At 58.5% G+C, this 27082-nt stretch overlaps 2 protein-coding genes and 1 long non-coding RNA gene across 4 annotated transcripts in view; all 3 read right to left on the bottom strand.

The window, feature by feature from the left end:
* Positions 1–127: 127 nt before the first annotated feature.
* On the bottom strand, positions 128–3315 carry LOC109318476. Its single transcript, XR_002103259.1, has 2 exons — positions 442–3315; positions 128–354 (listed from the first exon to the last, which is right to left on the bottom strand). It is a non-coding gene; the product is annotated as an uncharacterized LOC109318476 (long non-coding RNA).
* Positions 3316–4213: 898 nt separating this feature from the next.
* On the bottom strand, positions 4214–6259 carry SMIM12 (small integral membrane protein 12). Its single transcript, XM_019547769.1, has 2 exons — positions 5864–6259; positions 4214–4574 (listed from the first exon to the last, which is right to left on the bottom strand). The coding sequence occupies exon 1, from the start codon at positions 6187–6189 to the stop codon at positions 5911–5913; it is 279 nt and encodes a 92-aa protein (XP_019403314.1). The 5' UTR covers positions 6190–6259; the 3' UTR covers positions 4214–4574; positions 5864–5910.
* Positions 6260–8707: 2448 nt separating this feature from the next.
* Positions 8708–27082, bottom strand: part of DLGAP3 (DLG associated protein 3) — a 42276-nt gene continuing 23901 nt past the window's right edge. The window contains exons 3-11 of one of the 2 annotated variants that reach the window (XM_019547762.1): positions 25332–25537; positions 23505–23619; positions 21375–21609; positions 20202–20542; positions 19543–19628; positions 16975–17399; positions 15888–15979; positions 15183–15326; positions 8708–13241 (exon numbers count right to left, since the gene is read on the bottom strand). In XM_019547762.1, coding sequence (XP_019403307.1) covers positions 13023–13241; positions 15183–15326; positions 15888–15979; positions 16975–17399; positions 19543–19628; positions 20202–20542; positions 21375–21609; positions 23505–23619; positions 25332–25537 — 1863 coding nt within the window. In that variant the 3' untranslated portion in view covers positions 8708–13022. The remainder of the gene's footprint in view (positions 13242–15182; positions 15327–15887; positions 15980–16974; positions 17400–19542; positions 19629–20201; positions 20543–21374; positions 21610–23504; positions 23620–25331; positions 25538–27082) is intronic. The other variant, XM_019547763.1, reaches the window with a different exon arrangement.

The raw sequence follows: 27082 nt of genomic DNA, 5'->3' as shown, positions 1-27082 counted from the left end.
ACAATCAGCAGCCCCAGACCTGGGATCACAAATTGCTCCTTTTATCTCTTTAGAGCAGTCAGATGATAGCAGAATGTGGGCTAGTTAATGCGACACTCCTCCCACAAAACGTCCTAACTTTGCCATATGAGCACACGTAGTACATTTTACTGCTTGAACACACAGACTCATGTCATAAGTGCACTTAACATGTGCAAAGTGTAACATCCGACAAAGCCTTCAGCTTTCCCCTCTGTAAGGCTGATGTAATTAGCCTGCCCTGCCTTTGTGGAAGTCCTGGAAAGACGCGCTGCAAAGTGGAGCCGAGCTCAGGGACTCCAGCAGACCCCTGCTGCTACAGCTGACCTACAGCACCTGTGGTGAGAGGAAGCCACTCGCGCATCTCAGTGGGGAACACGCTGCATCCCAGCCCCGGGCCTCGCAACCAGCCCAGCTGCTTACCCCACAGCTGCTGGCACTTCAGTTTGCCAGGGCAAGGTCCCAGGATCCTGTCCTCGGGTGCACTGAGACCTGGGACAAGGCAGGGGTCAGCACCAAGCCAGCACAGGCCCGCTGTGCCACTTGAGCCAGTTTCTCAGGCAGGCAGGTAGTGGACTTCGCCACAGGACTCAGCAGCAGCTCTGCAAAGCAAGCTGAAAAGGTTTGCTGTGGGTTACAGAGAAGAGGCCTCTCAAGCCTTATCAGCCCCAGCCCCAGCAACATGTGCAGGACAGCAGCCAGGCTGATAAATAATGCAGGCGGCTGCCATCAGAGGAGCAAAAAGCCCCTCACAGCCATTGCCTCCTTATGCCCATGTCTCTGATGCTCATGAAGGGACAAAGCTAGCCATTGCAGTAACATTTCAACCAGCCCAGGGGTGGCTGCACTTCAACAGCAACAGGACTTGATCCCAACAGCAACAGGAGATCCTTTCTGCGACGGGCTTCCCCCGAGAGACAGGGAAACTCCTACCACCAGAAGCTGGAAGGGAACCAGGCTGCAGCTCACACTCCCCTTTCCACCCCTGGTATTTCGGGCTGCTGCTTCAGGGCTGCCATGCAGATCTGAGGCCTCAGCCGTGGCCTCTGCTGCTGGAAACGTCCTCTGAAGCCCTTCCAAAAGGGCCTAGCAGCCTGGCCCAGCTGCCCTAACGGAGCAGTGTGATGACAGCATAACCGATTGTCCACATAGCAGCCCTGCAGTGGAGGAGGGAGGCAGGTGGAAAGGCAAGATCCAGCAAATGTAGAGCAAAAAAATCCAGCTCATTCGACCCCCATTTCCCTTTTTATTTCCCATTAGTCACTGCCCAGCGCTCACTTCCCCTCCCCCGAGTGGGTTCGCTGAATAATCTCCCCCAGACAATCCCCAATTGTTCAGGGCATTGTTGGGATTCAATGGGAGGAAGGGTGTTTTTGAAAGGGGAGCTCAGGAGAGTCATCTCTGTCACAGCCGTCCTGGGGCCAAGTCACTTCTCTACTCTGTGCCTCAGTTTCCCCATGTAACATGCAGGTGATACCTGCCTGGCCCACGAACCGCTTGAACAGATTGCTGCATTAACGCACGTGGGGTGCAGCCGAGGCAGAATGGCTGCACAGTGCCCCAAGAGCACCGCGCCGTTTGGTCCTGAACCGCACATGCAATCTGATCAGAGACGCTCAATGTTTGGATACGGGACTATAAGACTTCCCAGTACTGATCTATTGTTGAAGCTTCAGAGAAAGTCTGAGAAGCAACACAATGGCCCCTCTGCACAAATACTCAGGGGGTGACTGCAAGACAATGGGGGAAGAGGCCAATAGCGAGGATCCTGTCTCCAACAAGATGCAAGTCTGAGTAGCCAATGCTGGGAAACAACAGGCTCTCAGCAGTTTAGAGAACCCCTCGGTCTTCAGGAAACAGAGCGAACAAAAGGAGCCTGGGGTGCTGAAAGACGTTTTTTTCCTGCTTCAGGGTTTCGGGAGAAATGCTCTGAGGCTTACAGGAACCACCTCTGCTAGCCAGACGGCAGAGATCCCAGGGCAGAGGGTCTACAGCAGTGTTTAACCAACTGGGAGCTCCCTGCTTAAGGCAGTAAGATGCCCAAGGAGCTAAGCAGGCACGTAGTCTGTTTTAGGACAAGTGGTTCTCTGTAGTGCTTTGGTTGTCACGAATATAACTGCTACTGTAAGGAGGCGATTAGTCACTTGGTGTCACTGCCAGGGGACAAGGAAAGGGCACCCCCATCCCCTTCATCTCTTCAGGGGGCAGGACCACAGGGCCAGGGCATATGTCAATCCTGGAGCCCTGGTCTGAGAAGGAGCAGCCAGTGATGACAACTGCCTCTGGCCCCAAGTTGGGAGTCCCCCAGAGAGACTAGGACACAGGACCTGAGCCTCAGCAGGCACCAGTTAGCCTCATGCCCTCCATTTCAGCACAAGGAGAAGGCCCAAAGGCTGTAGATCAGGCCCCTTGCTGGGCTGGGCCCAGGGCAAACTGCTCCCATTAAAGACAAGCCTGGAGAGTTAGCTCCCCCACAGACCAGGGGATGGCAGGGGCCACGAGGCAACAGCAGAGAGAAGCCTGAGGAAACGCAGGGCCCAGCAAGGTGCCACGCAGCTCTGCCATGGCAGGCACCCCCATCATCTGAGGGCTTGAGCTGCTTACACAGGAGGTGCTGGCGGCGCAGCAGGGCACGAAGAGACGCGAGCCTTGCACCCACAAAAAGCTGCGGGTCCAAAGCCAGGAGCAGGATTTGCAGTCCCCGCTCTGTGCTACCAATGGCTTGCTGCACAACTATGGGTACATTACTGTTGCGCCCTGTGCCTCAGTCTCCCTTCCTCCATTAAAACCTGGGAGGGGGCAGGGGATGGGAGGGCTCATAAAGCACCCAGACTTGAGTGCTGAAGGCCAAAGCGCTATTACAGCCCCATGCGGGAGCAATGCACAAGCAAGTGCAGCAGATAAACACAGCCAGCGAGGGCTGCTAATAAAGCTGTCAAGCACAGGCTCCATGCTCTGGCTGGCTGCTCCCTCAGCCATTACCACAGAACATCTGTGGGAACCGGGGTGACCTCTCACCCCACGGCGCTCAAGGAAATGGGGCTGGCGCAAGGCAGAGCGCTGAACTGGCTGCTGACCTTGGGGCCTCACGTGCTGCGGGACAGCACGGCTGCCTCCAGCCAGGCGGGAGGATGGCCAGGCCAGCATTAAGGGAAGGCTCCAGGAGCAAGGAAACATTAGCAGCTGTACCACGGCCAGCTCGCAGCCCCTGGGGCATTCGGTGACTTGGTCTCAACAGCTATCAGAAGCCACAGTTCTGCCAGTCTGGACCCACGTGCAGCCGTTAGCAAGAGCAGGGTCATGTCCTACTACAGCTTATACCCCAAGCTGGTCAAGCAAAAGGAAGCTCATCCCAAACCCAGCCCATTCCCTTCCCTCTCTTGCAGCTCATGACCCATTTCTCCTCACCCCCAGCTCCCATCTGGTACTTTTCCTCTTGTAAAGACAAGAGGCCGGTGATGCACCCTCTTTCCCATGGATGAGGGAAACTGAGGCACTGAGAGGCAAAATGCCTGGCTAAGGTCAACCAGCAGGTCCATGGTGGAGCGGGGAAGTGAACCCAGGTCTGAATCCCAGCCCAAAGTCACGTGCTGGAGAAGAAGTCAAGGTCCAGAGAGACAGAGATAAGATAAGGCTGCAGCAGAGGAGCCTCCCCTCTGCCCACAACAGCCAGGCTCACGCGCAGATGTTTTAAGCCAAGTCCACAGCTGGTGCCAGCCCCCAGCACCCAAGGGAGGCCACACCAGATTCCACATCCTTTGCTGGGAGTGTCCTCAGAGGGCCAGATCCCCTCCTCCTCCTCCCAGGCAGATCGCATCATCGCAGCCCTTGACACTGAGAGCTTCCTCCCAGGACAGCTCGAGGCTCTCCCCTTTGGAGTGGCTGGTGCCAAGGCTTCTGCTCACAGCCAGCCTCCAGCAAGCACTTCAGGGAGTTCCTTCAAAACACCACAGCAAGCACATGCTTCAGACCCCAGAGGGTTGTAGTGCCAGCTGCGTTCTTAGGTTGAGCTTCGAGCAGACTCTGTGCCCCAGCCCACAAGCACCATCCACCGGGAAACAGTCCTGCCTCAGCCACCTCGCTGCTCCTCCAAATGGACCAGGCTCCAGGGAACAGCCTTCCCCAGCCATACGTCTACTGGAGAGCCACCCACACGTGCAGCCCTGTGCCTGATCCAAACACACACACACCGACCCATTTTCCACATGCATACCCTTTAATTTCAGCGGGAGATGCAGGCCTCAGCACTTCTGCCAACTAGGCCAGCAGTCAAGGCAGATCCTCCTGGGCAGAGAAACTGAGCGGCGTCTCTTCTGCTGGAGGAGTGAGATCCTTGAGTTGTGAGGCTGAATCCATGCGGTGTGGCTATTACAGGCCCTCTGCAAGGGCGATGGGGGTCCACCAGCCTTGGAGTAAAACGTCCCGTGTCCCAGCTGTTGAGCAGAGATTGTGCGCAGACCAGAAGGGAATGACCTCCCTCTCCAGACGCAGCTGCATTTCTGCATACAGGGAGCCTGGGGATGACAGGCAAAAGGCTCAAAGCCTCAATCCTGGACCTGGAAAAAAGGGAAGGCTGCAGTTCCTAGCTGTTGTGCAGAAAGGCAGCACTCTGTGCTTCTTCCTAAACCAGCCCTTTACTGCGGCCGCTGACCCCTCTCCTTCGGAAAAGGATGCCCCTCACCGCCACTTGATGGCAGCCCTGCCTCAGCATCCCCTGCAAGCGCCCTGGCAGGGCCAGAGGGTTGGTGCCTGGATTTCAAGCATTTGCACTCCCTGGATTTGGGTTCGACTGCTCCAAGCTACCCCAGGGGGGTCAGCTTGGCAGGGTAGGACCCCCCATCCCAATCATACAAAACAGCTTCCCTGCTGTTGGGAAGATGTTCCCCTCCCAGATAAGAAAGGGACGGAGAAAGGGCTGAGGCTGACCACTGTTCAAAGCAGCTGCTGGTTGTGGGGAGGGGGTGGGAAAAACAGTTCCTGGGAAAGCCCGATACCCAACTAGGCCACAATCTTCAGGGTATCCCCTCACAGCACCACGGCCTTCAGCCGAACAGCGAGGCCCAGACATGCTCAGGATGTTTGGGGCAAGACACAAGAAGAGCCCGAACCCCCAGGCCAGGCTTGCATGCAGCCATCCTCCCCTGAGCCACCCCAAAGCCCCGAGCCTGGTGACAACAAGCCCTGGAGGAGGGAGACAGCTGAGTCACGTTCCTCCGCCAAGGACATTCACTGGGGGCAGCGTCACTTCCAGGCCACCCCCACCCACTGCGCCCTTGACCGGGAGGACGAATTTAAGCCCGGCCCTTGCAGCCAGGCTCTCCGTGCAGCAACCCCTGGACCCACGGCCGGACGAAGCAGACACAGAGACCCACCGGGCCCTCCTCCCCCTCGCCGCGGTGTCTCGCAGGCCGACCCCCCGCCCAGTCGTTGCCTCCCACATGCAACACAGGAGACGTGGGTGGGAAGGGACCTCGGAAGCTCACATCTAGCGCACCCCCCTGCGCAGAGCAGGACCAGCCCCATCTACATCATCCCAGCCAAGGGCCTTGTTTAGGTGGGTCTTAAAAGCCTCCACAAAGAGAGATCCCACCGCCTCTCTGGGTCGCCTAAAAACTCGTCCTAATATCCAACAACGAGCCCATTGCTCCTTCCGTCACCTGCCGCCACTGAGAGCAGCCCTGCACCCTCCTCTTTCAAGCCCTGCAGGGAGCTGAAGGCTGCTATCGACCCCCCACCCCAAATCTTATCCCCTTCAGATTAAATAAGCGCAAGAGCCGTGTGCCCAGCGTCGCTCCTCCCCAGCCCGGGCGGGGGGGAGGGGGCAGGGCTATCCCCAGGCTCTCACAGGAGTTCAGTCCGGCTCGGCCCCTCCTGGCAGCGGCGCGGGCGGGCCTAGGCGCCCCCCGGGCGGTTGCGGTCGAGCACGGCGCGCGGGGCGAACTCGAGCCGGTCCTTGAGGCTGCGGACGCACGTGGGGTCGTGGGCCGGCATCTCGCGCAGCGCCCGCTCCTCCCGCCGCTCCGCGATGCTGCGCTCGTCGTCGGCGGCCGGCGGCTGCGGCCCGCGCAGCAGCTGCTCCACGTGGTAGCCCACGGCGCCCACCACGAGGGCCACGGGGAACGTCACGTAGGGCGCATAGGTGCGCAGCGTGGCCCACAGCAGCGGCCACATGGCGGCGGGCGGGGGGCACCCACGTGCGGCTCCGCACCCCCCGCGCTTCCGGGTGCGCCCCGCTGATTGGATTGGCCGCCGCCGCCGCCGAGGACACGCCGGGCAAGAGCGGCCGAAGCGGGCAGCGCCTCACGCCGCGCGCCCCCTGCCGGGCAGCGCGGGCGGCTCAGGCCTGGAGGGCCGTAGCGGCACGGCCTGGGGGCTCCAGGGGGGTGGGGCACGGGCAGGGATCCTGGTGCCCTAGGGTTCAAAAAGTCCCCAGTTTTCGGTTAAAATAAAGAGATTCTCTGAGGTTTAAATAAAACACCCAGAGAGAAAGAGAGAGTGTGTGTGTGTGTAAAAGCCCAAAAAGCTCCAATGAACATTTCCCCATGATTTAAATGAAACGCCACATATATATATATATTTGTGTGCATATATATGTATGTATACACACACACATATATATGTAGATAGATAGCTATTGTATATATATGTGAATGGATAATTTCTGAGGCAGCTAAGTCCCTCTCAGGGAGTTTTAACCACCTTTTGCCTTTGCTGCTAGTGTCCTCACTCACTCACTGGCAAGTTCCAGTGAGCGATATAAAGTAAATAAGAAGATGTATTTGCATGCTTAGTTGCATATTTTTTTAAGTGTACGACGGTTTTTCAGAAAATACAGTGATTTTGAGCTTCCAGTATGATAACTTCATATTTAAGACTTGGCAACGCTGGTGGTTAGTGCCCTGAGTGGGCCGGGCAGGACTTGAGGGGGCTTCAAATCTGATTTTCGCTGGGTTCAAAGCACATCAGATCTTCCATGCGATTCCAATAGATCTCAGCACGGATCTCAAAGAGGACAGATCTCAAATAGATCAGATAGATCTCAAAGAGACTGGATCCAACCTGCTGTGGCCTTCCTGAGCTCCCTGAGAAGAGCTCCAGTATATTCCCCATAGTCAAGAGGGGAGCGAAAGTGAGGACCTGGTGTTGCCCAGGTCATAGTGCTATCACCTCATTCATGAATGGCCTTATCCATGGTGGAGAAGTCGGGCTGGCAGGGACCTCCAGAGATCACAGCTAGCCCAACCCCTGCCCCAGGCAGGATCAGGCCTGTCCAAACCATCCTACACAATTTATCTTCTACACACTCTACATAAGATGACCGTGACACAACACAGATATAACCCGAACCTGCTGCAGGGAAAGCAAGGGGAACCACAGCAGCCCACGCCCTGCTTCTATAAAAGGTTGTCAAGAGACCCCAGGGTAGATGACCTTATTAATTCCAGTCTGAGTCTAGAAAGGTTGAGAAGCACTGCAATGGGCACTCTGGGGCATCAGCCCCTGCAGGGACACATGCACACAAGGGTGCCCCTACTCCGCTCCCTCTCTCTGTCTCTGATACCTGCTGAGATGCTTCCTTCTTCCTTCCCTCTGTGAGGGAGTCTGCAAAGCCTGACACCTCCATCCACTCCCCTTGGAATGGGATTTCCTACCCCTCTCCTTGCTCAGGGCGCAGGTGGAAATAAACCAGCCAAAAACGGCCTCCCTGGGGGGTGGGGAAGCCATCTGGACTGCTGCTAGTCGCAAGTTTGAGCCACACTGCGCTGGGGCTTGGCCCAAAGCAAAGCTGCAGAAGGCAGGCGGCTGGGAGAAGGACAGGCAGGCAGACACTGACTGCTCCAGGACAGGTCCTTGACTCCTTTTCTGGCCCTCCCAGTGCTGCTGAGGCGGTGGGAGCATCCCACACCAGCTCCTCTCCAGCCAGGTGCCAGTGCCAGGCTCAGTGCATCAAAGCTCTGCTCTGGGCAGCCTGGCAGCACTGCCTGCAAACAGCCAAGCACCCTAGGAGACAACACAGGGGGACTGTCCCTGCAGGGAGCTGACGTGAGGAGGGGTCTCCAGACGGGTCCAGAACCTTCCTCTGACTCCACTACTAGCAAAGACAGCTCTTTAGACGGCCCCATGCAGTCAGGGCTACTAGACAGCCCAGGGAGAGCTACCCAGTCAGGGTTAACGCCAGACCTTCAAAGGGCTGTAATCATGGAGATACCCCCACGCGAGGAATGTGCAGGCAAGAGCCAAGCCCCAGGCTACGCACACGCCTTGTTGCCCCTCATCCAGCTCTCCCCCTGGGGAGGTGGGTGAAGGGGAGGTGGGTATAAGCACCAGTTCTGTCGATCCCCTTGCACCCTGACCCGCAGGGCCACTGCCGCTCCAGACCTGTTCTCAGCCTTCCAACCCAGCTCGGCCCAGGGAGTGACTCGGACATGTTGGCAGGGCCCCACTTCCAGACTCAGCCAGAATATCCTGGGCCCAGCCCAGCTGCTTTGAGAAGCTGACTGGTAAGCACTGGATTCAACCCAGACCCCGACCTTGCAGTCCCCTCGGCCAGGAGAGGCACGGGTGATTCTGCACCTTCCCCGACATAGCCAACAGCTGCTTTGCTCCCGCCGGACTGCAACACGCCCCTGACCCCTGCCGTGCCCCGAAATCAGACGATCAATGAGACACAGGATGCAGAGCTCAAAGGTGAGAGTAGCGCCGGCTGCCTCCCCTGTTGACGAGGAGCCTCATGCCGGGCCTGGAGTAATCAAAGAGTCGTCTTTATTACATTACGGTTAAGTTTGTTACAATAAAAATGGAACCACATGGCACGGTCACTGTACAGTATTGTCGTATAGAACTGACAGGTGGAAGGGCTTCCTCTTCCAGGCACATTGCTAAGAACTAAGTTGGATGGAGGCAGGGAAGAGGTGAAGCGCTCTGTTGACTGCCTGTTGCTTTCCTGGCTGGGATCGTAACAGTGGCGTTGAAAGGGACTGGCTGCTGCACACAGAATTGGCTGCCTTGGCTCTCCCTGGCAGGTGGATCTTACGCCGAACTATTCGATAAACTTCTCCCTCGCCCGTCCCTGCAGTGACGTTAACTGAGTCGTTGGAGGCCACAATATGGCTCTTTAACAGCCAGACAGGTAGATAACAGCCCGCAGGGAGGTTTGAGCGCCAGACCCTTCTTTCTTGGCAGCATTACATGCACCCCCCCAACCCCCCCCCCACCCCTGGCTGGACAAGCCACTAGAGCCGCGATCGCCCCCACCTCTCTGCACGTCCCACCGGCGCCACATGCTGCATGGAGGTATCCCAGCGGGCCTCAGGCAGCAAGTCCTGTTGGACCGAAGTGCATTATTTGTGTTACAGTGGTTCCCCCCCCACCCCCCAGTAGTGCTAGGTGCTGCACACTCCTGAAAAGCCAGTTCCTGCCCCATGAACACCCAGCCTAGGTGACACTGCTGCTTCCCTTGCTGCAGGAGCCGGGGGCTTTTATCCCCTGCCGCTGCTGGCAGCAGGGCCCCTCCAGGATAGTTCGGCAGGAAGGAAGCTGGGGCTTGTATAATCAGGGGGGTGAGGAAAAGAGGGACAAAAGTCCCCCCCAAAATGTTTCACAGTGCAGGGAGCTCCCCAGTTTGAAGCAGGGGCGACATGAGAAGGCAGCACTGAGTTTTCCCCTGGAGCCCTCATTGTGGATGTAGCAGACCCGCTGTCCCAGGGCAGATCACCTCCTGCATGAGGGGGCCGGGGGGCACGATCGCTTCTCCCCCGCTGCAGAGCCAGCCTTGAAGGCGCTGCCTCTGATGGCACAGCCTGGGCCTCATGTGGGGTGGGAAGGGTCAGGGACGGGGACCGACGAGAAGCACCATGAGCAGGCTCCTGAGATCACTTTGATCTCCAGACCCAGCCTGCTACTGAGTCCCTCTGGGTTTGTGCCTTGTCTCCCACAAGCCTTCGCTTAGCAGGGCTGATCGGCCCGTACCCGCCCTGCGGAGAAGGTGCCCAGGCAGCCCTGGAGCCCTGCCCATGAGGAGGCCATGGTGCAAGGGCTGACCAAGCTCCCCCATGCTCTGCTCCTCCACCCTGGGCAGCGTGACACACTGCCTGGGGCAAGGGCATTGCTAGCAGAGCCCTGCAAGCTACCGCAGCAACTGTGCCAAGAGGGCCATCTCCTTTACGGCACCGCACATGAAAGTGCCACCTCTGCCAGGCCCTGGAGGATGGGGCCCGTCCATGCTGCCCACATCCACCCCTCATGAGCAGGCTTTCACCTGGGCAAGAGCAGACCCTTGCCTCAAGCCTGTCTCCTGTGATGGGGAGCTGAGAGGTTACAGCCCCTTGGCTCAGGACAGTGCTGTTACCCAGAGCCATTAAGGGAGCAGGTACGAGTGCTGTATAAATGCCCACAGCCATGATCAGTGGGCTGAACCCACCAGGGGCCTGTGTGCTCCACTGTCCTTCCCCAAAGCCCCTTATTTAGATTGGCAAAAGGCAGGAGCCAGGTGCTACTGGTTCAGGATGGCAGCATTTCCCCCACCATACAGCCCGGCATGGAGAACCACAGCCAGGCAGGTTGCAGGCCTGCAGACGGGATGCTTCTGCCACAGCAACCTCCAGCACCCTCTGCCATGGCCTTGCTTTCCCGCGTCATGCTCCCAGGGACCGAGAGGGGAAGGCGGGGACCAAGAGTCACTGCCTACAGGCATTATGACCCGGTAGAGCCTGGAGGTCCAAGCCTGCAAGCCTTCCCCGGTCTTACTCAAGCAGAGCTGAGTGAGGTCCTGGGGATTGACTGCTGGGCTCGGTGTGTGCCAACGCAGCGGTCGGTAGAGGGCATCATTGCACTGCTCGGTAAGGCATGTGGCTGGCAACAAGGGTCCCTGCCTGGGGAGCTGGGGGAGCTGGGGTAAGCCCCCGGAGTAGGAGCGAGCAGGTGAAACGTGAGCTCCGCGGCGGACGGGCAGAGCGAAGTGGAGGCACTGGCCATGCCAGCAGGCCGGGCAGCCCACCAGTGGCTGTGCAGGGGTGATCCTGAGGGAAGGAGGGCAAGAAACTGGGCTTGGCTGGAGTTCAAACTGCTCCCTCCCAGGGCATGGCAAATAGTCCCTGTGGGTTGCAGTCAGTTCAAGGCTTCATTCAATGCTGGGCACCCAGGGCCCAGCAAGCTCAGCACCATCACAGCCTGGCTGGATGAGCCCTCCCACGTGCCTTGAAATGAGGAGCATGAGGATCACGTGTGTGGCCAAGAGGTGGTGCCCACAGGACTGGGAGATTTTGTCAGGCCCTGCTCCACCTTGCTACCTCCCCAGGCTTCTCCCCACTCGGTGCTGGGGGAAGGACAGGGCACACCGGACCCCTGAGGTTGAAAACCCTGGGAACAGATTCACTCTCACAGGCACCCATCGAGCACCCCCTCTGCCTTGCAAACAGGCCAGTCCTGCTTCCAGCCCCATCACCATCAAGGGCTTTCCCCCGGTCCCCTTCTGTGCAGCTGGCAGGTCAGGGGGACCGGCCCACGCTCTGCAACAACGGCCCACCACAGCTACAGGACCCAGCTCAGGCAGCGCACCTTCCCGTGGTTTGGCAATGGCACGCTCGCCCCTCTCTCCCCCCGCCCAGCCCCTGGGTGCGGACAGGCCCTGACCCCTGCAGGAGACAGGCCACAGCCAGCACTCAGTAACCCCGGGCTGCTCCCCTGGAAAGTCTGGCCTGGATCTATGGAAAGTCTAAAGTGAAGCGCTAAAAACAGCAGGAGAAACCCAGAACCAAAACCAACCTCAGAGGCATCAGCTTCTGGCAGCCATGCCCAGACTCTCCTCCTCCTCCTCCTCTCCTCTCCATAGAGTTGTCTTTGGAGGGGAGGGGGCATTGTCTTCTCCCTCCTCCCAAACCTTGCCCTCCTGAGAAAATCTAGTCAAGCCAGCGACCAGAGGAGATCAAAGACGTGTGGAACATAAAGTGACTAGTTAAGTTTGACCTTCTCCTTGCCTCCTGCAGCCAGCGGGCACATCCCAGCTGCAGTCCTGGTCGCCGTTTTCACAGGAAGAGAAAGAAAGAAAGAAAGCAAGAAAGAAAGAAGAAAAAGGAAGGAAGGAAGAAGAGCCTATTCCTAGTGATGAAAGATGTGAGAAGAAAGCAGGGGGCTGGTTTTCTGCTGTCTCGGATTTCCTGCTGATCTGATTCCAGTCTCACCAGCAGGAACACAGCGGCGGTTGTGTGTCTGCTTTGTTTTATTCCTTGGATTATATTTATATATGTATATGGGGCAACGAGCCCTCCCCGAGGTGTCCAAGCGAGAGGCAGGGGTGGGAACAAACCGGGGCTGCCCCTTGTGCTCGCCACGTCCTGGCGCCTCCCGCCAGCCTGAGAAGCTGGCCCGCTGGCCCGCAGGGAAGGGTGGCTTTGGCACAGGCTCCGGTGTGGCATGGAGCACAGCGGCGCTTCCCTTGCAAGACGCTGCATTTGCACTGAGTTAAGGTTGAGGCTGTGGGGAAGAGGATGCTGGCGGCACCTGCCCACAGCTGCCCCATCTTGGGGGCGGGGGGGCCCTTCTTTTCCTTTAATGGAAAAAGTGGGACAAGAAGGGGCTGTGAGGAAGGGGCTGGTGCGGAGTGGGGTGGTAAGCTCTGAAAGGAGGCGACAGGCCTCCCAAGAGAGGATGGACAGAAGGGAACTGGCTGGAGAGAGGGCAGAAGGGAAGTGAGAGGAGGAAGAGCTCCAAAGAGGCCCCAAGGAAGGCAGAGGAGGTTTCAGGGGGCAAGGGAGGAAGGAAAGGCCTGCCCTGCGCGGGGAGGCTGGGAGAGGCATGCGGGCAGGTGGAGGGAATGGGACAGGACCAGGGGTGTGTTCATTCGCCGTCGGATCCATGAATCGTATAAGACAGAGACTAGAGAAGCTGTGAGTGGGCCGGGAGCTGCCCCGAGGGGGCGGGGGGACCCCCCACGGCCCGGGCCCTGGCGATCACAGTGAGCTATGGACTCTCTCTGTACAGTCCAGGTAGAAAAGCCAGGGCTCCCTTCACAGCCTGGTCTGGGCCTCCGGGATGTAGATCTCGATACTGTCTGCGCTCTCCGTGGCCGAGTTCTGGCGGAAGGAGGCGGCTCGTTTGGCTGCCAGGAGCCTCTTCCTGGCTTCCTGCCTCTGCCGGTCCACGGAGTCCAGGGAGCGCTCCTTCACCGGGTGCACCTTGGAGCGCGGGGGCTTCTTTGGTATGGGGGGAGGGACCTTCTTCTCCTCCTGCACAGACAAAGAGAGAGGTTAGAAACATTCAGGGCGACAGCAGGAAGGGCCTGCCGCTGAGGCGGGTCATCTGGACCAAGGAAAAGAGTGGCTGGGACTGCATGGGGAAGCTGGGTGTGCTCACCTATTCGCATGCGCTCGTGTCCATGCGCAGAAGACTGTGTGATTTAGTTGGGGATGGTCCTGCTTTGAGCAGGGGGTTGGCTCGATGACCTCCTGAGGGCCCTTCCAACCCTCATTTTCTATGACTCTATGACCGCACACATGTGCACACATCTGTGAGTGCACATTCATATGAGCATGTCTCTATGTGCATGGGTGAGCTCAGCTAAATGTGGATGCTTGCACATCTGTACACCTTAGCCTGCACACATCATATGCACAAGCCTCTGCATAGGCAGGTGAGCTCAGCTAGACATAGAGGCACACTTGCACATCTGGACATTGGGCATACACACACCTCCCAAGGCTGGTGGCACCCAGACAGGTGTGTGCATGTCTGCACACACAGCTGTGAGCTCACACACTGCAGAAGAGTCTATAGAGAGAACATGGGGCAGGTCCTGTGCCAGCTCACACCCATCACTGATCACTCCCACAGGGTTGATAGTAGCTGGGGTCTAGCCCGGCACCTGCCGCACCTGACTGAAATGCTCTGCTCTTGCACCAAGCACTAGGGCCGCCTTGCCCACCCAAGACAGGGATGGCAATGAAGCTCGACCTTGAGAGCATTCCCCTGGGGAATGCATCAGCCTGGAGGGCAGCAGAACCACGAGGGGTTGAGGTAAGTGGATTTTACTCTGCCGGGGCCTGCACACAGGGCAAGCATCTCTGCGGGTGTGTGCCTGCCCCTTTGGAGATAACAGCAAGCAGGAGACACTCTGCAGAGCCACTTAAAACACAGCGGAGAGAAGAGGCCTCTTCCTTCGGGTTCTTTCTTCCTTAAGCATTCACAACAATGCCCCTCGGTTGTGCCCAGCATATCTCAGCGGTCGCAGCTCCAGAGCAGACGCGTGCAGGGAGAGAGCAGCCGGCAGCCACGATCACAAATCTCTCCACGCACCCACGGTCTCCCCTTTCATGCTCATGAAATGCAAGAGATGCGCTCTAGGGCGGGACATGCATAAGAGCAGCTTCCAGCTGAGCACTGCAGTGCTCCGTCTCAGGCTGCCAAGGGGGAGGCACTTTGCAGAACAGCTCCTCCGGGGCTGCGCCAGCTCCGGCTGCAGGCAGGGCTCGGGGCAGGCAGGCATGGTCTCTCCCTCTCTCACTCGCCATCTGGCTCTGCCCTAAGCCTGGATAGCCACACCAGATCCCAGCACCCAACCCCCCTCCAAAACAAATGTATTGGGAGGTGGAAGGAGGGAGGAGTTTGATCTCTGCTGAGACCTACACCCACATCCAAGGCTCATCACAGCCTGGCCCCTTCTCCCTGTAGGGCAGCAGAGACCTCTGCAAAGCCCCTGCAGAGTTTACACCCACTCACCACTGCACTGGATCTGCAATAGTCAGAGCTCACCCGCCTGAATATGGAAACAGCTGAGATGTCCTAGGACCACATGGTTCCCCTCAGCTCCGCACGGGTTCCAGCCAGACCCACTTCTGTTGGGGATGGGATAGGAGCTGACCCTCTTTCCCTGTTGGGGATGGGAGCTGACCCTCTTTCCCTGCTGCTCTGCATTTGCTGGATCCAACACACATTGGAGACTGGAGGCAAAGGTGGGCAGGCCCTCTAAACCCAACTGGGCAGATTCAGTTCCCTCCTCTTCTCTCCCAGCAAACCTTCCGGCCTTCTGCCAAGAGAGGAAGGAACCAGCCTCCACCAGTCCTCTGTGTCCTCCGTAAACAGGTCGTGGCAATGTGAAAGAACAGCCCTGGACCCCCCAGCTGCACCCGGCCAACCCCAGCCGACAGGCACTTACAGCCCTGTCTCCCTACCTTGGCCTCAATGATCTTCCACCCGTTGGCCTTGAGCTGCAGAAGTTCTGCAAACTTCATGCTGACGTCCTCAATGGAGAGCTGCAGGAGGTCCCAGAATCCAGCCAGGTCTTGGAAGGTGGGCACAGGGAACGCGTTAGGGTCCTTGCAGAAGGGGAGAAAGGGGATGCATCACTAGACAGGCAGATTATTTCCACACATCCCAGAGGACACAGAAGGCTCACAGACTTTCCATCACTTTGCTGCCCAAGGCAAGCTGCTAAGCACTAGCGCTGGGCTGTCTGACCTTTACCGACTGCATTAAAACGTGCCCCTTTGGCTCCCTGTGGCTGACATAAAATGCTTCAAGCAAACCAGGCCGGGTCTTTACTCTAGAGTCCAAAGCAGTCACCAGCATGGGGAAGCATTTGGAAATTGCTATTGCTTCCTAATTAAAACGGGGCAGCCTGTTTATTTCCAGCCGTGCCCAAATCACTGCCAGAAAGAACGGTTCATTTCCTAGACTTGTGGGATTCCTAGCCCGGTTTTCCCCACCTTAAGGGAGGAGACTTGTGATGGAGTGTGCCTTCAAATGGGACCAGCTGGAAATAAAGCCAGGTGAGGTATGCCCACCTCCAGCTGCTGCGTTGCTCGTGCCCCTTGGAGCTCCGCCGTGCCACCAGGCCCTGCCATCTGCTAGGTGGGCGAGGGGGAAGATGCACTCACCATGTTCTGCTGGCAAAGTCGGTAGAACTGCTGCACCTTCTGGGACATCAGGAGCTGGGCACTGCCCACCGCACTCCGGATCTTCTCCAGAACTGGCAGGACACCCAGAGAGAACTCAAGTTAGGGCTCTTGTTTGGGAGTAGACTGGAAGAGCTGAGGCATTATTGACCAGCCATCAGCTCCACCCTTCGAGCTATCTGGGTGTGCTGGAGGGGAGCAGCTCAGACCAACCCCAACCTCCCAGACAGCTAGGCTTGCCCCTCCCTGGAAGACCCTCAAAGTGATAGACCCCTGTTCTCTACTGCTCAACATGCAACAAGGAGAGAGAGAGCAGGGGGACTATGTGTGTATGGGGATGCACAGACAGGAAAACCCCATCTTCCATCTGGGCAAGGGTCTGTTGGCTCTTAACAAGCGCAAGAGCCTTAGGAGAGCACCCTTGCTCTCCCAGTGGAGGTGGTGACAGCTGATCACTTGGGTCACTGGAATCCAGATCAGATCAAGCCCTTGGAGAACTGGCTTCCAGGGGGGACCCTACAATGGCCAGACAAGCTGCAAAGGGGCTGTCTCAGCTCCAAGGCCTCCCAGGGAGGCACACCCACTCACACCAGCCAGCCCTCAGGCCTGTGCAGAGGGGGGTTCCTGCCCTGTATCTCCTGTGAGCTGCTGGCCAGCACCAGGGCTTTGTCCTCTGCAGAGAGGATGGCTGGACATCAGGCAGCCAGGATTCCTTGGGTGCCATTGGCAGGTGCCACACCAGTGCCGCGGCTTGGACCTGGCAGCAAAGGGCAAGGAGGCAAGAAGGAGACTAATGAAGCCCAACTGCATGCCCTTCTCCACCCCATCACCCCTAGCAGGGCCAGAGCCCAACCCCCTGATCCCTCTGTGAGCTGGCTGGCACTAAGCACACATGGGCTGTGGGCTCAGCTCCCGCGGGGAACATACCAGGCGCATCCGGCTGCATAGCTTTGCTGGTGCTTCCAGGACAGCCCCAGCTGGGTGATGCCGGCCCAGCCAAGACTGGCCCCACAGCCTGGGGGAAATCCTTGGATACTGCCCACCCCCCCCCCACCTCGCCGGGACTCACTCTCCTCTGGTAGGTCGTAGTCCTCAGCCTCCCGCTCCATCTGCTGGCACCAGCCCTCCATCTTCTCCACCTCCGCCTGCAGCAGCTTAATGAACCACTCTCCGTCCCGGTGGCAGGGGGAAGCTCTGCCGGAGTCGGGGAGGCTGCGGGAGCCCCTGTCGATCCAGGAGTCCCGCCGGGGCACCTCCACAGTGTCGTACTGCATCTGGTAGTCCTCGCGGTAGGCCCACTGGCCCTGAGTGTGCACTGTCTTGTACACCGCGTACTGCCGGGTGGACTCAGGCTCCGACGAGTGCCGCTGGAAGGGCCGTCCAAACTGCAACGCTTTGTCCTCCGTGGCCACGGCGAGGCCGGCAAAGCCCTCCAGCTCCAGGTCCGCCTGCACGCCGGCCGTCACGCTGTTGGAGCGCTTGAACCGGGCCCGCCTGCAGATGGGGAGGAGAAGGGGTGATGGAGACAGGCTCCTGTCCCCCAGGGGTGGGTGCAACACCGCCGGGAAAGGTGCATTCAGCATCCTGCAGGGCACTGGCAGAGCATGGAGGGCCGGCACGGCTGGGGGGCCAGGCTGAGGGGCATCGTAAAACTGGGTGTGCAGTGGGAGGTAGGGCTGCTGGCCTGGGCAAACCATCAGCTTCAGCCCAACAGCGGCGCTTCCCTTGCGAGACGCTGCATTTGCACGGAGTTAAGGTTGAGGCTGTGGGGAAAGGATGCTGGCGGCCCCGAGTCTCACCCGCCACCGACCCCAGGCACTGCCTGGCCCTGGGCAGAAGCTGCCCCTTTGCCATTAGACCTGCCCGCCGCGTTCAGACAGGGCTCCCCTCCCCTCCCGGACGCAGAGCGAGGGGCCATGTTGACTCCTTTTACAGCATGTCGGGGAGCAGAGGGAAGCTGAGCTCGGAGGCTCACAAGCTGTTTAGCTCCTGCGCCGTCCGTGGGGACTGCTCGCTAACAGCCGCTTCCTCATGTTCCCTCATTTAAATGCCTTCTCTCTGGCTTGCGCTCGCTAGCCCGTTTCTATGGAAACCAGCAATGGACGGATGCTGAAGAACTGGGGAGAGGGACGTGCGCTCGGCCCCCTTGTTAAGCCACAAGCAGGAACATTTGCAAAGTTCACCTCGGATGCCTCTCAGCGGCGGGGCCACGGCAGGGAGGAGGGAGCCAGCGGACATCGGGGTGGGGGCAATCAAGGGGAGCACCCAAAGCCACCTCCCTCCGTAGGGTCCCTCCCTGTGACACAAGGGGCTCGGGGCAATGCTGAGCAGGCCCCCCAAGGGTCTTCGATCCAAAGAGCCTAGGTGAATCGTGGCCCTCAACGGCCTGGCAGTCACCTGCAGGAGACAGAGGCTCAAATCCCTCCATCTCCCGAAGGCACGTGAACCCACATGTCCCAGAAAAGTGCCCCAACCATTTGGCTGCAAGGTCTGAGACAGGGGATTTAACTCCCACTGTGGAGGCTGCTCCACGTTATGGAAAGCATATACCCATTCACCGAGCTGGGGGATAAGAGAGGGAGGGATGGTTTGGGTGCTGAGCTAGGAGGCAGCACGTCTGAGTTCCAGGCCCGGCCCAAACAGGCCTTGTTTGCCCCAGACAAAATGCTGTTGCTTCAGTGAGGGAAAAAAAAAAAGCCATACTGGTTTGATCCAAACTGAGTTTTTTCATCCTCTGAACCAAAAATTCAATTCTTTCCTCCATGCAGCTGGAGCCTCTGCAACCTCTTGGGCTCTTAGACTGAGCTGCCAAGGCTTGGCCCATCTCATCATGAAACCTGCAGCCTGGACAGCCTCGCTCAGCCTCCAGCCTGGCAGCAATGGTCTAGACAGGACCGAACCCCTGGCTGTAGGCTTTTATCACCGAGTGATTCAAAACGCTGGAGTTAGGGAAGAACCAAATCTGCAGAACCCAAATCCAGGTCCGGATCGGGACACAGTGAGGACCAGGCAGCACAGTCCAATGGGTAGGTACCCACTACGATTGCAAAAGTTAAGTCAGACGGCTGTGAACCCCTCAGCACCAGCTTAGCCTGCAGGTTATAATATGTTTCGCGAGAGCGCGTTGTTATAGGACGTAGCTCATGTAGTTAGCCTGCTGCACAGGGAGCCATTTGGTGACCGGTGTGAGATGAGTCGGGGCGGTCTCAGCCCGGCTCACAGTGGACAAGCATCCCCAGCACTACCCTCAGCCTCCAAAACAATCCTCATGCTGACTGGCAGCTGACAAGCCCTGGGCTGTTCCTGAATTACCTGCTTGCCCTTCTGACGCCATCAGATCAAACCCAACACGCATGCCAGGGGGCCGGGAGGGGATGGAGGGGCTTGCCAAGCTGCTGCCTGCACTGCCCGTCACTTTATGAGCCAGCAGAGAGACAGCTGTGCTTGGCCGTTGATGCGGGAAGCTAGCACGCACTGTGCATTGCAGGCTCTTGGGATGCTCGGGAGAAGAGGCACACTATGAATATTTAGTCTGGAGGAGGCATTGTGTGAAAACAATTGCGCCCGTGCGGCGGATTTGCTCAGCCCTGTCTCCTGCAGGGAAGGGAGGATAAAAGCTGCATTTAACCGGTGGTACCTTTTGTCTTCTTCCACCTGCACTCCAATGGAGTGGAATTCCCTTTGGCTCCGGCTTTCTGTGTCAGAGTCAGATATGGTCTCCACCTGCAGTGGGGATCAGAGGGAAAGCTTGTCGGGAAAGGATCTGTGCGAAGCCTCGGGCACATTAGACTCGTGCATCTGAATTTCCCTCCGCCAACACAGCAGTGCCGTGCTGGGAAAGCCACAGAAAAAAATGGCCTGAAGACAGCAACGGCCAGATCGCTCCAGGAGAACTGAACTGTGCTGGGCCCTGTTGGTCCAGGGAGAGGTTTAGGAGCAGGGCACTGCATGGAGGGAGTTTATGCCACCACTGCCTGTTCTGTTGAAAAGGCCTTTTCACACATCTGTCCCAGCCAGAGCTTGCAGCCCCCTGCCCAGCCAGCCACGATGCCCTTTGCAACAGCTCCTGGCAACCGTGACGGTGAGATGTGGGTACAGCAGACCCAAATCTGCGGAGAGTTGGGGCCAGGAGACAGGCAGTTGCCCTGTCCTGGGGCCCTCACCCAGACCTAGGGCACCGGAGACCCCAAAATGTGCTGCATGCTCTGAGAGGTGGGCGATGGCTTGGCTCCAAGTAGGCTTAGGCTCGGACTGCTCCTTGGGCTCTCCAAAGAGCTGAGGCAGAGCAACACCTACCTGAACCCCAATGGATGGGCGCCATTTCCGCTGCCGTGCCAAGCTCCTTAGTTCTTCCCGGCCAGGGATGGCCTTGATAATGAGTGTGGAGGGCTTGGGGGAAGCCCTGGGCTGGACGGGAGGCAGGTCTAAGGAGATGGCCGTCACCTTGGAGCTCTCCAAGCTCTCCATGGAATTGCAGCGAGCCGCAGCCTCCTTGGACCACGAGGGGCTCCGGGCGACCTCGGTGGGCAGGTAGGTCTCATGGGTGGACTCAGTGCTGCTCTGTGCCGTGACGGAGATGATAGGCGTGGCTTTGTTTCCTGGAGGGATGGGAGGTGGAGCTTTTCTGTAACTGAAGGCTGTTGTGGGAGAGGCGCATGATAAAGTTGCATGAAAAAAGGAGACACATTCTCATTTCCGACCGCGCGCGAATGCTGCCAAGAAAACCCACCTCTTCCTCCATCTGCCCCGTGGGGCTCCAGCAAAGGCACTAGGCCCACTGTCCAGACCCCATGAGCATGGCTAAGCTCAGTTACACCCATTGAGGACCTGTCCCCCATGCCCACTTGCCCTCGGCCCGTGTGCAAGTCAGTGCCCACAAATACCGGTAGGCTAATTGTGAGCATGTGCTGAAGGTCATGCTGGGCCAGTTTGCTTTCACACGGGCTCTTGGGCCAGTTCATTCCCATGGTCCCTCTGCTTTATCCTCAAATGGGAGGGAAGATCAATGCGCTCTTGTGCTGGCCACGCCATTGCCATGGCAGCCAGCATGAGCAAACACAGGAGAGCAAAAAAAGGGGACGGGAGAGAGACAGAAAGAGAAAAAACAGGAAGGTTCAAAGAGGACAGGAAGGGAGACTACTAAAATAAAATGAGGAGAGATGGACAAAGTGGCTGGGGCACGGGTCAGTGTCTGTCCAGACTTTCTAGGCTTTCCAACTGATGTACTACAAAGGGGTTGGCCAAGCCCTCAGACAGTCCAGGAGTCATATAACAAGGTGGTAGCATGGGACTTTGGTAGACAGATGTTTGGCAGGGAAGTGGGAAACAGGGTCCCTCTGTGGGAAAGGAGATGGGGGTGTAGGATCCCTAGGTCCTGGCAGTGAAACCAACACCCAGTTCCCTCAAACCCATGCAACAGAGCAAAAAGGGCCCAAGAGCTGAGCCCCGGGGCAGCAGGCCGGTACTCACAGGTGCTGGGCTTCAGGATGCTGCTGGTGATGGCAGGCCCGGCGGGGGCCGACATGGAGAAGAGCGAAAGGCAGTCGTCATCCTGGGAGCAGCCAGCCTGGATGGCCCGCAGGTAGCTGTGGCTCCGCATGCGGAAACAGCCGGGCAGGTCCAGAGCCTCCACAGCCTGCGACTCCACCTCGCCAAAGACAGACTCGCAGACGGCCTCGAACTGGTGGTTCAGCTCGTCGTTGATCTGGTGGGAGAGGTCGGGCGGTGAGAACGGAGGAGACGGGGCAGCTCTGACAGGGACCAGCTCCCAGCTCTGTCCTTCCACCCCACATCGAACTGCACCAGGGAATGAGCCAAACCGGGCCGCGGAGGAGGAATGGAAATGGTTGAGGGAGGTGAATGTCCCTACCCCCAGCCCACTCGTATCCCTGGCCCTTTGGTTCTGCCAAGAGGCACCATCTCTCCCAGGAGAAACGGCCCCTTGAGTTTAGCAAAGGGACAGGGCAGCTCCCTGAGCTCCCTAGCCGACACCACAGCTAAGGGACAGCAAGTCTCGGGGTCCCTGGCAGCACTCAGCTGCCTCCCTGGGTGAGGGGGTGGGTCTTGGAAACTTCAGCTGTGCCAGTGATGCTTTCCAGCGGATGCCATGTTGGTGAGAGGGGCTGTCCTGAGAATTAGGCCAGAGGGATGCTAGCACAACTGGGATCTCTCAGCCTGCCTCTGCCACCATTTCTCAGGACAGCCCAGCATGGAGGGCTCAGAGAAGAGCTCCAAGATCCCCTAGCCAACTGAGATGGCCACCCACATGCTTTTGGGGTGTGGAAGTCTGTCCACTAGGAGCTGGACCAGACCCATCTAACATGAGGCACAGATATTGCTACAAAGCCAAGCTGCTTGCAACCACCAGGATGGATTTGAGCCAACGAGCCAGACAAAAAAGCCACCCAGTCCTATTATCAGGCTACCGGTCCCTGCCACAACTTCCCTGCTATTCACGGCAGCTGCCTCTTCGGGGTCATGAGAATATGTGGAAAAGTGTGGGGCTCAGCTTGGCAGAGGAGCCAGAGACTGAACAGGCCACGCATACTGGGATCCCCCTCCTCTCCTGGAGGAACCAAGACTTGAGGGGCAGTGAAACAAGAATATGATAGGAGCTTGCCGGGCCACTGTCCGTGCTGTACCCATCCTAAGGAGACATCAGCTAGGCATCGGTCCTCAATGCAGACAAGGGGGTAGGAATCACCTGCCGAGCGGAGGAGGCCTCTGCTACCCACAGAGCATCCTAAAACAACACAGCACAGCCCTGCACGGCCTGAGCTAGAAGCATCAGGGTCAGGGCCGGCCCAGGCAGGGCTGTGGGGGGCAGGTCTCTGCAAGGCACAGGCACTGCTCTGCAAAGCAGGCGAGGGAATACTGATGGGGAGGTGCTTCCAGCAAAGGCCCTGCAGGACCAGGGCAAGGGCACGGGGAAGGAGCAAGGTGAGGGGGAGGGAGCTAAGCCCCATCATGCTTAGGAGCAGCAAGGAGAGGCTGCAGGTCTGTGCTGCCACCTGTGCAACGAGGGAGAGGGCGGCACAGGGCAGGTGTCTGTGCTGCACCGGTCAGGACATCCCGGGTGCTCTCTCAGGGCCACGCTGAACCCAACCCTTTCCCCCATGTTCTGACCGCTGCTGTTATTCTCCCGGGCTCTGCCCCTACACTGAGCTGGCCGATCCCAGCTGAGTCAGCCCCAGCAGCATCAGCCCCCAGGTCCCAGCCCTGAGCTCCTGTCCCACCTCTCATGGCCTTAGGAACTGCTGCACCCCCATCCTCAGCATCTGAGCCCCAGGGACCCAAGCAGCAGAGGCCTGATCTTTTAACCCACCTGCCAGTCTCTGGGCTGGTCACAACTTCATCTCCATCTCCCCTCCAGCCTCCCTGGCATCCTCAGCACCCATGTGCCAATCTCCCCTCCACTCCAGCCCCTCACGGAGGTGCCTGTAGGGGTGCTGAGCGGGGGTCTTAGGTAAACCCAGCCATGGCTGTGGGTGCTGAGCACCTTCCTCCACCCTCCTCCCACCATGCGAACCCAGCATCTTCGGCAGCTAAGGATGCCAGGCAGCATGGAGCCAAGGGCAGCAAAGGGCCCTGCTGCCTTACCTGGCCAGTGGTGAAGGAGCGTCCGTAGCCCTGCCCCCGAGGGTGCACTCTGGGCGGCGTGCAGCAGCTGGGACAGTTACAGATATATGAATCAGAATAGTGCCTACTTGCAAACCTAATGAGACACAGTGGGAACAAAAGGGGTCGCACCAGAAGCAACACATTCCAGCAGAGCACCTGGAAGCACACCAGCCACGGGGCTTCTGCCTGCAGCCGCTGCAGCCACTGGGTCCTGGCAGCCTGCTCCACCCTTCCCACCATGCATGCACTGCCCCGGGGAACTGCGGAGCAAGAAGGACAGTCCTCATGCCTGCTGGGCAGGCACACAGCCATCCTGGCCAGGCTGAGCCCCAAGCTGCTCAGCGAGCAGTGGCCTAACCCCTCCCCTGTCTGGTTTGGCAGGGAACATGTGTGAGATGCACAGCTGGCTGGGTCTGGAAAGCATTGCAAGTGGCCAATGGCAGGTAGGGATGCAGGGCAGTAGCGTGGGGTTGGCAGACAGCGTGCCAGGGACACTGGGAGAGAGGAGCAACAGATTAACCCACAGGCATGCTCTTACCTGTGCTTCCAGCACTGGAGAGCACATTGGCCATGCCAAACCCATGAAATCCCCTCCACCAGTCCCTTTTCCCAGTCCCATTCCCATAGTGGGGATAAACTGCACCAAAGCAAACCCCTCTGTGCCAGGCTATGCTGGGCTTTCTCTAGGGATGGGCATGCAAAGATCCCAAAGTAGACAAGACCTCCCCCTCAAAGACTCTAAGATACAGACATCCCCTCAGCCCCAACCGGTTTCTTTCAACTTGGGGCTTTGGCCCACCACCCCAGCGTCTCAGGCCTGCACGCACAGACTGCTCACACAACTGGGCTCCCAGGGTGCAGCTCTGCAAGTGACTCCCTGCATGGATCCCTGACTGCAGGACACGTTCCCCAATTCCAAATGCGCTGCGATCGTTGCACAAGCAGCCTCCGTGTCAGCTGCCCCCGCGCACATGCACCTTTACCACGGCCGCGTGTGCAGGTCATGCAAACGCCCAGGTGTTGTGAGCAAGCAGCTCTGAGCAGTGGGACCTCTGAAACCCGCCGGTCATTTTCACAGTGTGTTTCTAGCAGCCTTCCAACATCATCCCCAACATTAAGCCTACTCGCCTGGGGAAGGGAAATGAACGGTTTTAATTGCCTGTAAAAATAAACAGAGGCTGCAAGCCCTCCGTGCCGGCGGCTTTCTCCTGCGACGTGTATGTGCATCACAAGGGAGCATCGGAGTCGCCACCGTGTTGCACGTAATAAATAACAGTCACAGAAGCACACAGGTAGTTAGCTGCGTTAGCCTGAAGCCAGGCGGAAGGCAGGGCAGGGTGGCACCTTGGAGACTAGCTGGTTCAGAGAGGCATGAGCTTTCCCAGGTGATGACCTACTTTGTCAGCTGCTAGGAACGAATGCACAAACCAAGGATTTTGGAAAGCTGGCACCTGTCCGGTTCCACATCCAAGCCCTTCTAAGCCAGCCCAGTGCAAGAAGGGGGCAGCGGGCGATGTTCTCCCTTGACACCTGCAGGTCTATACCTGAACTAAGGAGGTGCAGCCATCCCTGGGACAGGCTTTGCAAAGCCAGCTCTCTGCTGAGGGCTACCCCTTGGAAGAGGAACAGTGCATTTCAGCCCCTGCCCCTTGGCTCCATTTCAAGCCTGCCAAAGCCGAGCAGCCTCAGAGCACTTGCCCCTCCCATCTCAACACCCTGCCTAAATCCCTCTGCTTCCCAACCCTGCAGCAAGCCCCAGATCCAAACAGGTCCAGAGAGGCCGAAGCCCCCAATGCCCTCCCTTACTTGGTCCTGGCCTGGTCGGCGCTGGAGGAACGGCGGTAACTATCCCGCCGGGACGCTGCCTTGGGAGACACCTTGGCACTGGCATCCGAGTCACCGCTGTCGTCGTCCCCCATGGCCTTAATGTAGCTGCCGCTGCGCATGCGCCGGCAGGGGATCTCGCCGTCCTTCCCCGGAGTCGGGTACCCGCCCCACTCATCCTGCGGCACCTGGAGGGAGAACCAGGAGAGGGGCCTGTCAGGAGCCTGGGCTGCCAGAGCAGACGTGGGGTGCAGCAGACTCAGCCGTTCGTGCCAGGACTGCAGTATCCAGGGTCGGACACAGGGGAGAACCTAAGCGAGCGCTGCCTTGAAGAGCAGCTCCCAAACTAAGGGGCATGACCCCAAATAGGGTCAGTCCTAACAAGTAGGGTCACAAGCCCGACAAGCATCCCATTATCCGACCCGAGCTTGGACCAGAAGAGGGGTCACCCATGGTGGTGAAGGGTCGCAAGCCCCATCGTGGGGTCGTAGGCCAGAAAGGGTGGGACCCAGAACCCAGACAGCCCAAAGGAACAGGATGGCCCAGCCACCTCAAGGTGCATCCCCTCCGTGCCATTACAGGTAGGTCCCATCTGTTCCCCACAGGCTGCACATGCCCCTAGCTATCAGTGCTGCTCTAGGGGTGAGGGAACCGTCAGCCACGGGAAGAAGCCATCCCTTCCTCATCATCTCTGTCAGACGTAGACAGTCCCCTACTTAGGGCTGGAGGAGCTGGGAGAAGCCTCTAAACCTAGCCAACCCTTTGAGACACTGCACCTCAGCCCCTGATACCCTGGCCCCTCTCCTGAGCATCCGTCAGATGGAGGCTCCCTCTCGGCTCTGGAGGAACTCTAATGGGGCAGCTATTGCCGGGGGGGAGCTCTGGGATGGCGCCTGGTACAGACTTCAGGCCCAGGCTCTTTCCCAAGCACAGCCTGCCTGAGCAAGATGAAGGCTGTCGTAGAGACTATTCATTCACTGTCTCCTTCCCCCAGGGAAGAGAGGAGCTCATTAGTCTGTCATTAGAAAGGGAAACCTCACATGTACTGCACAGGCACATCCCTCTCCTCGCAGTCCCGGTCAAGCCCACCCATAGCCCCAGGCGCTGGAGCAGAGACGGGGCTCTGAGGCTGCTAAATACCTTGCACCCTGCGGTGTGCGGGTGCTGCTTTGATGCCCCCAGGAGTGCTGCTGCCTTCTGACAGGCCCCTCCGGCCAGCAGGGCAGCCGAAGTAGCCGGCCAGACCCAGGCCAAGAAATGTCACGTGCGCGCACGTGCACGCACACACACACACACACGTGCCACCTCATGCTGGCAGACTCCGGTGTTCATTCTTACACAGGTTCATGCATTCATCACTCAGGCGCGCACACCACCCCCGTCACTTTCCTTCTCGCACACCTGTGGACATGCACGTGCAATCCCTCCCTCACACACGTGTTCACATACACACATACTCTTTCCCCCTCACACACATATGTGGACCCACCCACATGTACACACACATGCACGCATGGACACACACATGTGGACTCACACACACAATCCCATGCATGTATGCACATGTGGACCCTCCCTCCACTGCATGCGTGCACATGCACATGCACACACCAGCCCTCTCCCACTCGCACGCTGTCCTTCTCCCACGCTGTTCCTGGCCCAGCTTAGCGGTGCAGTCTGGAAGGGGTTGCCCCAGCCGGCTGGCACGGGCGGCTCCCAGCCGTGACCATGCA

The sequence above is a fragment of the Crocodylus porosus genome, unplaced genomic scaffold, assembly GCF_001723895.1.
Source record: "Crocodylus porosus isolate Cpor-Errol unplaced genomic scaffold, CroPor_comp1, whole genome shotgun sequence".
In the NCBI taxonomy this organism is placed as follows: domain Eukaryota; kingdom Metazoa; phylum Chordata; order Crocodylia; family Crocodylidae; genus Crocodylus; species Crocodylus porosus.
Note: the sequence above shows the minus strand (reverse complement) of the source record. Positions and strands in the feature narration are given on the sequence as shown.